Below are 14354 nucleotides of genomic sequence, written 5' to 3'. Positions count from 1 at the left end.
AGGAGCTGCACTCAAGGGATGATAAAATTTAAACCGGTGAAAGAGCCGAAGTTAACATAAAATAAGGAAAAATTGAACAAATCAGAAGGCAGCACCACCCCAAAAACCAAATTCTGTGGTGGGGTTAGTTAGAGTGGAGTGGGAAGAGGCTTTGGGAGGAGCTGTGCTGTGCTGGGGGATGAGGAACTGGGAGTTGGGTACTCACAGATCTGAGGAGCCGGGAGGATCCGAGCGGCTCGAACGGGGCCGTGGCGCACTGAGAACAGCTCCTGAGCTTCCCCACTGATCTGCACACAGCAACGGCACAAAAATCACATTATTCCTGCAGATACACATCTATTCCATAGCTCAAAAAACAGCTGGAAAGGCATTGTAGGGAAGGAGATTGGGAAGACTCTACGTAAGCCTTTTCTCTAATTGAAAATATACATTAGGAGTCTTGAATTGACCCGTGACCACACAGGTTTTGGAAGAAGTTAAGACTTGAAGCTGACTAAAATTCACAAAAATTTATCCCACATTTCACATGGTTCTAAAGGAAAATGACAGCTCAACAGAGATCAATCAAGAGTGGCAAATATGAGTGGAAAAAATGGGAGAATTTCAAATACCGGTTCATTTCAAACTCACCAGGTGTGAAAATCATGTTTAAAAATAGGTGGTCAAGCTACTTAAGCCTGTCACTGATGGCAATGTTGAAAAGATTAAAGCAGAAGCAGTTAAGATGAATTTCCAGACTTCCTGCAAAATGGTCACTCCATGTATTTTCATAACTGCCTGGAAATGGATCCGATATGGAACGTCAAACTCCAGGAAAATGGCAAACATTATGAAACTCATTTCCAACTAACCAACAACTTAAAACAGATGTAATGAGCCTCAGAACACAGCCAAGGCTGGCATAAAGGTTTGCCAAACAAGCAGCTTACAATATCAGAAAAGAACATGATTTGGAATAAGGTTCTTAGGAATCAATAAACTATAAATTCAAGTGAATTTTTGGAAATGTCATTTTATGGTTGTTTCCATTTCTTTCTGCACTTCAGCGCACACGTCCAAGAAGTTAAAATACTCCTACTGTTTGACCAGCAAATCCCAAGTACAGTACTCCAGGCTCTCAGCTTACATCCACTCTTGCCTGGTTATTTATTATCACTGCTCTAGGTCATGGGGGAGAATGAAACTCACCCCATGAAGCACAATTATAAATAAAATTACTTTGAAAATACCATTTATTACAGAGCTAAGCCACCATTCTGCACACAATATGGAGAACTACTGCTTTTGCCTGTTAAGCCTGGAATTACACACAAGCTACAAAAATGTAGGGAAATAACATTTTAACTCATTTTAGCCCAGCAGTTTATCAATTCAAATCACTGTTAATGACACCATCAGAAACCAACTCACTAAAGGTTTGCTGATGGCTTTTAAGTGATCATGAGCTTGGAGTGCAGTGTGGGGGAAAAAAAAGCCTCTGGATGAAAACATCTGTATCCACAAAAAACAGCTCAGGAAAATTTAGAGCACAGCTAAGCAGAAAATGAGGAGGAAAATTAAAGAGGGACAGAGCAATAAAGAGAATTTTAAAATTAAGACAGCAGCACGTTTTCTGTCTATTGGAACACAGCAGCTCTATGAAAAGGGAAAGGAGGAAATGGAAAAGAAGAAAAATAGAAGGTTTGGGAACTATTATTATTGGCAATTAAAGATTTTTCCCCCAAATCATGAAAAATGCTGTTTCACACATGTATGCACATCTCTGGTTAGGAATGAAAACAAGAGGGAAAGGAACCAGCACAACAAAGGTATGGAAGGAGTGATTCCCATAAAATATCCCAGCCCAGCTCAGACACCTCCTTCTCCTTTTTAACCCTGCCAGCACATCAGCCCCAGCTCCAATCTACTTCAAATAAAGCTCCAGTCCCCAAAGGAAGACACACTGAGAGGGCCAAACCTTCCTAACTCAGGTTCTGCTCTTAAATATCCTGAACTCCAGGAGAATGTTTATCCAGCCTGGGGTGCCAAGACCTGGTAGAGTTTAAACTTGAGACTTGTAAAGAAAAGCTTGAAATGTCCAAATACAAATAAAGTTTATTTGTACTGAAGAATTTAACGTGGAAATCCCAGCCCAGCTCTTTTCAAGCATATAATGCAGTAACTTTTGAATAATTAATATTCATTATTTAAAGATAATTCGTTATTTTATACTGGGAGGAAATTACAGAAAGTAAGGTTAAATGGAGTAACAAAAGGCACAGGATGCAACAGTGACTAAGATGACATTACAGGTATTTAGCCCCTGTTTTGAGACCACTGTAGGTTAACAGGTCCTTTGCTCAGTCCCTGTAGCATTCTAAATCATGGAATGGTTCAGATTCAGCCTCTACAGCTCAAGTGCTGAGCACTTGCTGACTTCTGGGAGCCAAAAAGGAGCAAATTTTAAGATACCTCCCCACTAGAGGCTTTGTAAGGAAAATACAAGATGCCACCCAATCACCAGCATCTTCCTTGTAAAGAAAATTCAAATTCTCTGCCAGACACAAAATAAAGTTTCCAAAATATCTGGATGTGACACTACGACAGTGATCACATGAAAACACTAATATTTAAAATAGCATCGTTTCATGAAGTAACAGCTTTTCCAGGGGATTTAATTGTGTGTCCTTATCTGCTCTGCTCAGACAGGGACTGCATGTTGTGCCTGCCATGAATTAGTAAGAGCTTGGTTTTTCCTTGGTTTGCTTGGCACTGAAAAATGTATTAGGGCTGTGAGTTCAAGGTCTTCTTTGAATCCCAATTAACTTCTTTCAAACACCACCACCACCAGAAGCTTCTGCTGTTTGCAGCCTAACAAAACCCTGAATTAACCGTGGTCGATGCTAATGTCCTTCATTTATCTATGGATAAAACTTTATTGCTGAGCTCACCCAGATCCAAATGTGCCTGCAAGCACCTCCTTGAGGGGACAGAGATTGTGTGGCCTCATCTTCCTGCCACTCCAGCCCTTATCTCACTGTGAATGGGACACTTCCCCCACCAGGAACTCCAGTGGGACAAGGAATTGCACGTGGAGGGGACAACGGGTCAGCTGTGGGCTGGCAGCTCTCAGCCAAAGGCTCCACATCCCATTAGCAGCCCCTGGAGCTCCACAGTCTCACATGCACAGACAAAATATAAATAGAGCTCATGAATTGAAAACAGAGCTCTAAATTCTTCAAAAAGCACCTGTGAGAAACGAGGCTGTGGCTGCCATTTTGGATTGGATCCAGCTAAGTAGCAAGTCCCCGTGGCAGCTCTCAGAGCTCTTAAAAGTTTTTCTTTCCCATTCCAAAAGCCAAGAATATTTCCAAACAGGTTTCAAGAATTGGATATTAAGCTGTAAAAGCAGCTTCAGGTACTCGTTGTAGGGAAGAGGGAATCCAAAATGATGGCTCCAAGCTGGTCTGGTAGAACATCTCAGCTTTCCCAAAACCTGGGATCAACCACAACTCCCTGACCTACAGGGGAGGCTGGAAAAATAAGGATTCAAACCCCCCAAAAAATCTTCATTAAAGGAGGAAGAAGAATCTTGAAGATATCTTGAGCTACTGCTTAAAACATGGCAGCCCAGGAAGCTGCAGTGCTGGGTAATTTCTGACAGCACAGCTGTATTGTTTGGAGCACACCAGTTTGCACCCATTAAAAAATGCTGAACAAAGGAAGTTTTGTTCACACTGAGGAGAAGTAATAGTTTCCAACCAGGGAAAATGGTTTTCACATGGTGAAAAAAAAAAAAAGCCAAACATACACCAAAGTGAAACAAAATTGAGTTTGGAATTCAGTGATTGAACCACTGTGCAAATCTAGAAATGGAAAATGGGGAATGTGTAACAGGAAAAGGGAATGATCAGGAGGTTGTTTTTAAATGTTCTGATGAATGTTTTAAACATGAAGATATCATGATATTATCATTGGTTATGATAACAAGCAATTGGTAGATACCACCAAATGCTGCTGCATATGGGTTAAAGGCAACTTCCAGTCATGCTGCTGCTGAGAAAATAAGGAAGGACTGGAAGAAAATGAACAAATTGGATCACTTTAGTTTAGAAATCCACTCAGCTTTCCCATTCAAACCAGATCTCTGCACTTGTCTAGAGACTGTAAGAATTTAGATGCTCAAGGAATGTTACTCTAGTGACTGGATTGAGGATGGAGTTGCATCTAGTACTTTAAATTATGGCAGTGATAATGGAATTAGAAGTTTTATAAAACTATTTTATTAAAACAATTCTTGCATACTGGTGCATCTTCAGTGTGAAAAACCCAAAGCCTCAGCAAATGACTTGCATTGATGTTTTGCAAAGTCCTCAGACATTTTTCAGGGTCACTAGGTCGGCTCATTACTCCATTTTTTTGAGTGATACATTCAAGTGGTTCCCTCTAGAAAGAGGTCTGGACAGAGGAAGGATTGCAGCTTGGGATGTGAAAAGTTTCTTTTTTAATTGTAAGCAAGAACCATTACATTAAGATGATTCTTCTACTTCTGAAACCCCCAGCCTACAATGAAAAATAAAACAAAACAACAACAAAAAAGCAGCCAACGTGCATTCCCTGAACAGGAACATCTAGAACAGATACTTGGAAACCACATCAGGCAGAAAGCAGTTCCAGTTGTCTCTGAAACATGAAACTGGGAGCAAGGGAAAAAAACAAATTCCAACCAAAACACAAAACTCCACTGCACCATTATCAAACAGGAACTCCTAGTGTATTCCCAGATTCCTCCCCACTTAGCCAGGAGTATTTTAAGCCCAGTTTTAACCTTCCCACCCCCATGTGAGAGCAGAGATCAAAGCCAACCCCTTTGGATGGACACCTTGAGCTGCATTTCCAAGGCCAGGCTCTCCCAAACACCACCCCAAGCCCTTTGAAGCCTCCTTAATGGGATCTCCCATTTTGCAAATCACACTTTTGTAGTGCAGGGCTCTTCCTCCGAGGAGATGTTAATGTGAAAGCACTCTCAGCCCGAGCAGAGACACAGCAGCGAGGTGTAGGCAAGGCCATGGAACACCATTAGCAGGAGTGTGGGCTTAGGAGCTGTCATAAACACTTCATAATCACTCACACACAACCCCTGCTGCCTGCAACACGTTATTAAGTGCTGCATAGAGGGCCAATTGTAGGAATAAAAAAGCACAATGCTACAGATAATGACTTTCCTGAGGAGATTTGCACATAAATGTCAGATTGTTGCTTTTGCAGATTAAGCTGGAGAATGCAGGGGTTGGGGTTTTTTTTTTTTTTGGGTTTTTTTTTTTTCTTAGCTGGAATAACATTGCTTAATTACAAGCTAAATAGTCAGCGGGGCCAAGAAGGAAGGTTTGTGTAATAGCAAAGGACACAAAAAAGTGTTGCCAAATAAGCTCTTAAATATTAAGTCAATCACATAACTGCCAGGTTTTATTGTGATCAGGCTAAGCAAGGGGGAAAATGCAAAGGAGAAGCAACAATGTGAATAAAAACCCTCCAGTTCATGTAAACCCCCTTTAGTTCATGTAAAACCCCTCCAGTTCATGTAAAACCCTTCCAGTTCACGTTCCTTCCAAATTTGTTGGACACACAAATCCTGCTCTGCAAAGATATTTAAAATGGATATTAAAGATCATTTATTCTGTGAGAATCTCCACTAACACAAAGTGTGAAGATCCAGGCTGCACCTCCCTGGCTGTGATCTCAGAATTTCACAGAATATACAAATAAAGGGCTGGGAAAATAATGCAATATCCCCACAGCTGACATTCTGAAGGTGGATGGTAAAATATTTCCACATTTGGCATTTTCTCCATTTCACTGCACTTCCTCCCTGCTCATACTTCTGTAAAAGTTGAATAACACGAAACGAAGCTGTCCTGCAACTTCATTTCTGAAATAGCAAATATTATCAAAAGTTAGAATTATGAAGAAGTGAAACATATTAGGGGAAAAAAACCAAAAAGACAGCTTGGCTGTACAGTCCTACTTGAAAGAAGGTAAAATCAGGTATTCTATGGCCTAACTTGTGGCTCATTTGGACACAAGGAGGGAAAAAAATAAAATAAAAAAAAGAGAATGAAAAAGGAAAAAACCCATCCATCTCCGTTTTTTTTTTTTTTTTTTTCAGAAATCACAGGTTCATTCGATAATTACATTTCAGCTGGATAAAACAGGGTGTTTTGTGAGGATGTGATACTCAGGGTATGTTAATTAAGTCATTAATGAATTGATGAGGGGATGCTGCCGCTCTTAGCTCGGTGTCCCAGCGCCACCGTGTGGGCACTTTGTGAAACGCGCTTTGTGAAATCTCCCTATTTCGGCTGAAATGTTCCCAAATTTCAGTTAAAGTTCCTAAATTTCAATAAACAGTTACAAAATATTGAAATTTAGCGAAGTATATTAGGTCTCACTCCATTTCTATTAAACATTCCTTCAAACACAAAAACCTCATCAGCTTTTTTATTTCCTCATTCCAGCTAACGAGATGCAATCAAGAGGGTAACAAGATGCAATAAAGAACTGAAAAGCTCTACCACACCCGTAAAACTCAATTTAACTGAACTTTTGCTGGAGAAATTAACATTATTTTTCGAAGCTACTGATATATAAACACATGTCCTCCATAGCTAACCAGAAAGTTGTAAAATGTACACATTTCTTTAAAAAGCAGTGTATTTTACAAAGGGAAAGAACTCCATCTTCTCTGCTTTATTCTGAAGGACAAGGTGTTGTGAGCAGTTTTGCTTTTTTAAGTTCAGAATTTTATGACCTACTGTATTCAACTTTATTCTCTCATTTTGAGAAATTTGGGGGAAATTCCCCAAATGAAGACCACGTGCCACATAAACCACTCTGCAACACAAACCAGGGCTGGGGATGACAGCATCAAATCAAACCCATATGCACACAGAGGCCTTCATAAAATTAAAATTGCAAATCATGTCCATGACAAACATGTGATTGTAAAATACCATTAATGCTGTCATACTTGAGTTCCTGGAAAAAAACAAATCCTGTTGGTGTTTTTTAAAACTCTTATTCCTTTCTGTTAAAAAATAAAATATGAGGGTTTTTTTGGGGCTACAAACTATTCCAGAATGGCAAACACAGCTCTCAGTTTGAGTGTGGAAATGGACTTAGCAGGAATAAAATGTAAAAAGCCCTCAAAAAGCTGCAGGTACATGAAGTGAAGTGTTTGAGCTGTGCTCAGGATTATCTGAAGATAAACACATTACACACAATCCACGTGACACTGATGGGAAGTGTTGGGAGTAATTCAAGGTAAAACATTCAAGTTATTCCACACCATTGACAAAGAAAAGGAGGAGGAAGGAGGGAGCTGAGCTCTGTACTCACAGGAATGCTCCAGACCTGCATCCCATCACTGTATCCAATCATCAGCAGCAACGGGGGCTCATTGCCAGTGCTGTGGATTTCATGGAATTCCATATTCCTGGATGTATCTGGATGAGATTCCAACAGCAAAGCCATGATTAGACATCAGATCAAGCTCTCAGCAACATGAGAGGGTGTTCCCTCAATTGCTAGAACTAAAAGCAACCAAAGTGCTTTGCATTTTCATGCTGGAACAATACTGAAATGTGAAATGATACTGAAATGAAATTATTTCATGTGAACACCACTGTTAAAGTTTCACAAAGAGAAAGCTTTAAAATTTAAAAATGATGAAGAAAAATTTTCTGGATAAAAACAGGGTCCAAGAGAAAATAGTGATTGATTCCCCATTCACACCTGAGCTCTTCCACCTGTTCATCCCTGTTCTTTTTTAAATGAACGTTAGGGATGGAGTGAGAGAACCTAAATCAGGGTTATTAGACCTAGAAATTATCTATAATCTCTACATGTCTTCATGGCCATATTTGGCCAGTTAAGGTTTGTCTGCTTGTGGGTTTGTTTTCCTTTTTTTTTTTTTTTAAATCTCAGGCATTCCCCTTTTAGGTTCATACAACAAAACTCCTTAGAATATTCTTCAGAATCCCTCATATTGTGTTTAAATTTATTTTATGCAGCCTATTCTGACTGGGCCTGCAAAAATCCTCTTTCAGCACCCCAAATAAATCTTCTCCATCTCTGATGCTTCCACGCTTTCAGTGAGCTTTGTTCATTCTCTCATAGTTGAAAATGTCATTTAAGAGGGGTTTTACTCAAGAAAATCATAATGTTTATGATTATTTCTACTACAGAGAAAGCTGACTGGAATTATTGCACGTGCACCCAAAACTCACAGGAACAAGTGAGAGAAAATGAAGCCATACCATTTAAATCTGCATTTTCAAATCTGACCCAGACAATTTTCTCTTTTTCTTCTGGTGGGGTTCCACTGTAGGCCTGGACAAAAAGCAAAAGGGTTGAAATAAGGAAGATTAACAGTGGTTTTTCTCCCTCTGTAAGAAGGAATTTAATTAAAAACCACAAACATGATTCATGGAGTTTATTGTCACCAGTATTCACCCAACATAACCATGCTGAGCATCACTCACTGATGGAGGAATGACAAAATATTTAGAACAATAAATCTGGGCAAGTAAGAAATGCCACGTGTCTTAGAGTGAGTTAATAAAATTAAACACTTGTGGCTTCTACAATCTTGAACTTCAGCAGTGTTGGAGGTTCTCACATGAGGTGTTTTATCATTAAAATTCTCTTTAATTCACTTAAAAGCTGTGCAAGCCAGACTGAGGAAAGAAAGAGACCTTTACTACCCAGTTTATATTACTGACACCTTTCAGTTCTGTTTGTGACAACTTTAATGCAGCCATTTAAAAGAGAATAAACTGCAATTGCAGCAGAACAGATCCATGTTTCAGTGCTGTGTTCTACAGATTCCCATAAAAAGATGAGATACAAAAAGAAATTGTGGAGTGAGACTTGCAGTGTTTCCAAACTGGAAGTTTTACAGTCCTCAGGAGAAGCTGTGGTAGCAGGAACGTGAGCACCAGCAGAAATACCATCACTTCCAAATGAATTATAACAAAATACTGAGCACTATTTGGGATTAAATATGAACACATCTTGTATAATCACTTTATACATGCCAGAAAAGCAATAACATGAACTAAAAATACAAATGTGAAAAATAAGTGTGGGGTTTACTTTTCAAAACAAATCACATTCCACGCTTCCAAGGCAAATTGATTTGTCAAATAAAACACAGATTGTATCCTTTAACCAGAGAGGGGGAATGGGAGGATGTGGAATGCAGCAATCTCTTAATTGAAACTTTAAATATATTTAATTTTAACCCCGAGTCCAAAATGCATTTCACAAATTGATATTACTGAGGGAATTGTTTTTGTAATATCACAGAATAAATGCACTGGGAATTCCTAAGAGGAAATTCCTGAGGAAACAAGACACTGAGTTACCAAGATAATCCTGGGAATCAGAATCAGGATCATTTCCTGAAGCTACAGTCAGTGTTCCCTCACCATGGACTCCAGCTTTCCCAAAAAGTAAAACAAAATAAGCTCACTTCTGCTACTGGGAGGCCCATGGGCAACCAGGAAGGGACCATTCCAGTGCCATATTTATTATATATAAATAGATTTAAATATATATACGTATTAAATTTATTTATTTATTTATTTAATGGAATAATAAATTTACAAAACAGAGTGAGGATTCCTGACACTGTTTTCTGTGCATTTAAAATTAAAGTAGTTTTAAAGATCCACACCCTACCTGTGGCACAACATCTTGCAGGAAGGTAACAACACTTTCCATGTACGACTGCTCCCTGGAAAACAGGAGGAGAATTTCAGCCAAAGGAGTTCAGAAATGGTCATGAATATATTGAATTAGATCAGCAAAAGGAAGCATGGGCAACCTTTAGCACAGAGAATACTGAGCATGCAATGCAGGCACTTAATTTTACTGCCAAATTCTGATAACATCAATTGTGGCCTGTTAGTAGTGAAAGGATTGAGTAAGAATAATAAAAGTCTGTAAAAAAGCCAAGTGATACCTGCTGATGGAATAACTGCTTGGGGGGGAAAGTATAAAATCTAAATTCAAGGAATAAGCCATGTTCTCCACATCAGAGAGGCCTGGAGTGGTACAGGAATTTGGAAATGATTCCTCAGGATTTTCTCTACTTGATTTGACTTTTACAACATGAAAATGAGGATTTAAACAACGACTGGAGCTCTCCTGGTGGCACAAACAAACTTCCAGAGCTCCTGTGCAGGATGGACAATGCTGGAGTAGGTGGCAGTGCTCAGGGGCAGGGGAGGGAACAAAACCCTCCCTAAGGATATCTTTAGATAAGATTTGATAGCTTGGGAAGCTTTAATCCTTCTTGGAATTTCACCAGCAGCATCGATTGGGGATGGTTTATAGTGCAAGGTACATTTGTTGGGGCACATCTCAAGTAATGCTTTGTGTAGCTTGAGTAGCAGTGAGCCCCTGGTGTAAGTGCTGAGTAACCACAGCGTGGGCTGGGAGCAGCACACAGATGGTGCTGAAAATTGCTCAAAGTTGGTGCTTTGTGCCATGAGGAAAATTTGAGACACGCTGGCAACAAGAGCTTTACCTTCAGCAAAGTCTGAGATTATCTAAGAAAAGCCTTCAGGTTTTCTTTAGGCAACACTCCGAAATTAACTTTCATGCTGTTGCAATTTTTCCTGTGCTAACTCAAAATTTCTCATAGCAACAAAGGAGAACTGTAAATTAGGAACTCTGGATGGCCAAAGGGGCTTTTTTTCCCCTGAAGCTGTGCAGGATTGTTTTAATAAAAACTGGAGTGTTTAGCACTGAAAAATGAAGCACTCTGGAGAATTTTGAACTATACAGAAGATACTTGAAGCCAAACACTGCAACACCTCTTTGAAAACAGAGAGAAATGTAAAATATGAAGTTTTACATTCCAGAAAGCCTCTTCCAGCCCATGACCAAACCAGCAATCTCAGGATTTCTGCATCCCAGACTGTCCCACTCAGCTTTAGGCTGAGGCCTTACAAAGGAGCTGTGGTTTCTCGTGTGCTGATTCCTCTCTGATTTATGTAGGTCACCCAAGCTGCCCCTGCACACCTGTATTCAAAGGCCTGGCCACAGGTAGAGCATTAAACACAGAGTCTGAAGCTGTCCTGGGAATGCCAAGCAGCCAGAGTCATGCTGCCTTCATGGCTCAGCTCATGGAATGCACTTTTTTCCCCTCTCCCCAAGCACATCTTGAACCCAAGTTGATGTTTGGGAGGTGTTTTATTCAGTGTGTGCTCTAAATCTCTCCTGAAGTTGAAAAAAATTCCAGAGAGATGTCTTTAAAATGGTTAAAAACAACATAACCCACGAAAAAAAAGCCCAATCTTCCTTTAATAATGATGTAGAAACTTAACATGAGCAGCAGAATGCTGCTGAGTGATCAGCACACACAGATTCATTTTTGAGGCACAGATACCTCAAGAACAAAACACCATGTTTAAAAAAAAAAAAACAGACAATCATCTTCAGAACAGATAATCAACTTCTTACAGTGTTTTTCTATTATAATACTTTTAAAGCATATTTTGAAGAAAATGTTGTTACAGAGAAGAAATACATTTGTTGAGGAATTCTGCCACATTAAAAAAATGGCTGCAAGACAAAAGCTCTAATACAACTTTTTGTGCTACAACAATCAGTTTCTTGTGCTCTTCAATAAAAATGAAGTGAATCTTGTTTCTGGAAATACAAAGTTATCTCCAAGGGCACAGTAACACCCCCTGAAGAGGACATTTCCATACAGTGTCATTTTGCTATTTCTTCCCAAGGAAAAAAGAAAAAAATGCTACAAAACTCTTTCAACAGACAAAGACCATAAATATTCTAGGCTGTCTTACAGCCAAAAAGCTCTTTTGCCATAAAAGCATCCCCATGTGTACACAGTGAAAAATCAGGATGCCCAGGCACAAAAAGTGTCTGTCAGGTGCTGTGATCAGAAGGATGGAGCTTCTTCCTTTTTTATTGGTTTTGTTCTTTCAAGTAAAACAAAAAAAAAAAAAATTGAAAAAAATTGCACAGTTCTCCTTCCTGGAGGACTTTAATGACAAATTTTGTATGTTTTAATACATCCACTCTTGGGACAAGGTGTTGTTGAAAAGAACAGCAAGAAAGGATCACATATGGCACATCCCCGTGGCCTAAGGATGAAGTTGGCATCACTTTTCTACATTTCAATGTTTGTACAGCAAAATGGTGCAAAAAACAACAAAACTTTGCAGTGATTAGCTTTTAAACATACAACTTTGGTGTGCAATTGCAAAGGATCCCATTTAGGGAGACAGAAATGCCACGTGTTGACTTTATTGGACAACGCTCAACGAAACAAAACTGCAGTGTCAACACAAGCTGGTTTTAGGTGGGGGGAAAAAAAAAAAAACCAAACCAGCTCAGGCTGGGTTCTTCCACAAGAAAAATCAAACTCTTTTCAGCAAGGGTTGTTCTTCTAGAAGGTTCTTACGTGGCAGCTTGAGGGCGAACCAGCACTCCTCCAGTGCAGCGACTGGGGCGGCGCGGGGACTCTGTCGCCATCGTTCCTGGGCACACACCTGCAACAAACACAGCACTTCTATTAAAATTGCCACAGGATTATTTATTACACAGGCCCCTGGTGTATTCCTCAAGGTGGTAAGGGAGAAACTCTGCTCACACAGATCTCTAGGCCTCTTTATAGCACTTTTGTTAATGAGAAAAAGAAAAGCACGCACCAAGCGGGCAACTTCTTCAATCGCTGCTGGAATGTTGGTGAAAACCAAAAAACAAACCCCACAGACCTGCATGATAAAGTGGAAAATTATCTCAAACTGTACTAGGTGATCTTTAAGGAGCCCTCCAACACAAATCATTCTATGATTCCACGATTAAAGATAGTGGTACAGGTATGCAATTGTCATCACCATTACACAAACCCACTATTTACTAATGGGATGCTGTCCCGGAAAACAATTATATAAAAATAACGTGCAGTCACAATTGCAGCGTACTGTACTCTGCAAATGTGGGTTACATTGCAGCTCACACATTCTACTGCTTTATGTCAGCTCTGTGCCATCCTCAAGCTTTCCTTCACACTTTTGTTCTCCAGAGGAAAATTCTGTGTAATATTCCTAAAGGCAGAAAGCACTTGAGGAGCACCACAGATCCCAGGCAGCCCCTCAGTGAACCCCCTCAGCCACTTTGTTGTGTCCCCCCACCTCAAAACTCTTCATAAAGTAAAAGAAAAAGCCAAATCCCCAACGTGGTATCAGTTATCAGCATCATTTCACGTCAGGCCAGACTCTGTAAGGGCCAGCTCATTAAGGGAGGCAGGATAACCACCCAGAAATTAGTAGCAAAATAGTAATTAGTAACAAAACGTTCAGCAACACAACAGCAGCCTGACACACACGTCGAGGAACCTCGAAAGGCAAAGTGTCGCGGAAAGGATGAAATCACCGCACGGGCACCTGTACCTGCCGTGCCCTGAGTGCCAACACCTTGGGCTACCCCACCCTGAGGGGAGAAGGGAACAGCGGGACAGATTTGAGCTCCTGATCCGGGCCTGGGCACAGCCGCGCCTCAGCTCGGGGCACCTGCGGAGCCGCCACGGCGGGGCCGGGACCGCCCGACCCCTCAGGAGCCCGACAGCGGCCGGGCCGGCCTGGGCACCCTCCGCCGCCGCTATTGAGCAACTCCACACCCAAACACCGCGACCTGCCCGGCCTCTCTCCCGTCGCCGCCCGCTCAGCGGGGCCGCGGCCTCCCGAAACGCGCCCACCCCGCCTGCCACCCCTCGCTTCACACTCCGGCAGCTGCCGGGGGTCCCTCAGGCCTCACGGGCGGGCCTGCCCTGCCCGCCGCCCCCCGCCCCGGCCGCTGCCCGGCCTGGCCTCCCCGCGGGGCCGCTCGGAGCTGCCACAGCGCTGTCCCGAGCGCGGCCCCGCCGCGCGCCCCCGGCGCTGGCCGCCCTCACCTGCCGGGCTCCCGGCGCCACTGACACTGTTTGGGACCCCCCGGGCAATGACACCCAGCGCACGGCTCCCGCAGCCAATCGGAGAGCGTCGAGGGCGGGCCGCGCCCCGCTTCCAGCCAATAGGCAGCGGCGCTTCCGGGCGGTGGGCGGGGCTCGGCGGGACGCGGCCGGGGCGGCGAAAGGCGGGCGGTGCTGCCCCCCCCGGCGCGCGCCCCGCGGCTTTGTTTACATCGGGGATCTCGCGAGAGCCGCCGCGCGCCGGGGCCGGCCCCGCGCACGTGGGGCGGGGAGGGGCGGGAGGCGGAGGCGGGGCCGGATTGGCGGGCGGGCCCGCGCGCTGTGATGTCACGAAGAGGGCGTGGTCTGATGGGCGGGGCCGTGAGGGGAC

The 14354-nt window shown here is 42.3% G+C and overlaps 1 protein-coding gene across 12 annotated transcripts in view; it reads right to left on the bottom strand.

Moving 5' to 3' along the window:
* BCAS3 (BCAS3 microtubule associated cell migration factor) overlaps nucleotides 1-14099 on the bottom strand; it is a 296591-nt gene extending 282492 nt beyond the window's left edge. For 5 of the 12 annotated variants that reach the window (XR_015807899.1, XM_088176980.1, XM_088176982.1 and 2 more), the window contains exons 1-6: nucleotides 13967-14099; nucleotides 12476-12563; nucleotides 9721-9775; nucleotides 8295-8367; nucleotides 7375-7481; nucleotides 206-287 (exon numbers count right to left, since the gene is read on the bottom strand). Coding sequence is in view for 11 of the 12 variants with exons in the window: in XM_088176980.1 (XP_088033106.1) it covers nucleotides 206-287; nucleotides 7375-7481; nucleotides 8295-8367; nucleotides 9721-9775; nucleotides 12476-12546 (388 nt within the window). In the remaining variant the exon portion in view is untranslated. The remainder of the gene's footprint in view (nucleotides 1-205; nucleotides 288-7374; nucleotides 7482-8294; nucleotides 8368-9720; nucleotides 9776-12475; nucleotides 12564-13966) is intronic. The other 7 variants (XM_088176978.1, XM_088176984.1, XM_088176985.1 and 4 more) reach the window with 3 other exon arrangements.
* Between the last annotated feature and the right edge of the window lie 255 nt (nucleotides 14100-14354).

Source organism: Sturnus vulgaris, chromosome 21 (genome assembly GCF_052056855.1).
Source record: "Sturnus vulgaris isolate bStuVul1 chromosome 21, bStuVul1.hap1, whole genome shotgun sequence".
NCBI lineage: Eukaryota > Metazoa > Chordata > Aves > Passeriformes > Sturnidae > Sturnus > Sturnus vulgaris.
The sequence above is the reverse complement of the archived record's forward strand: the minus strand, read 5'-3'. Positions and strand labels throughout refer to the sequence as shown.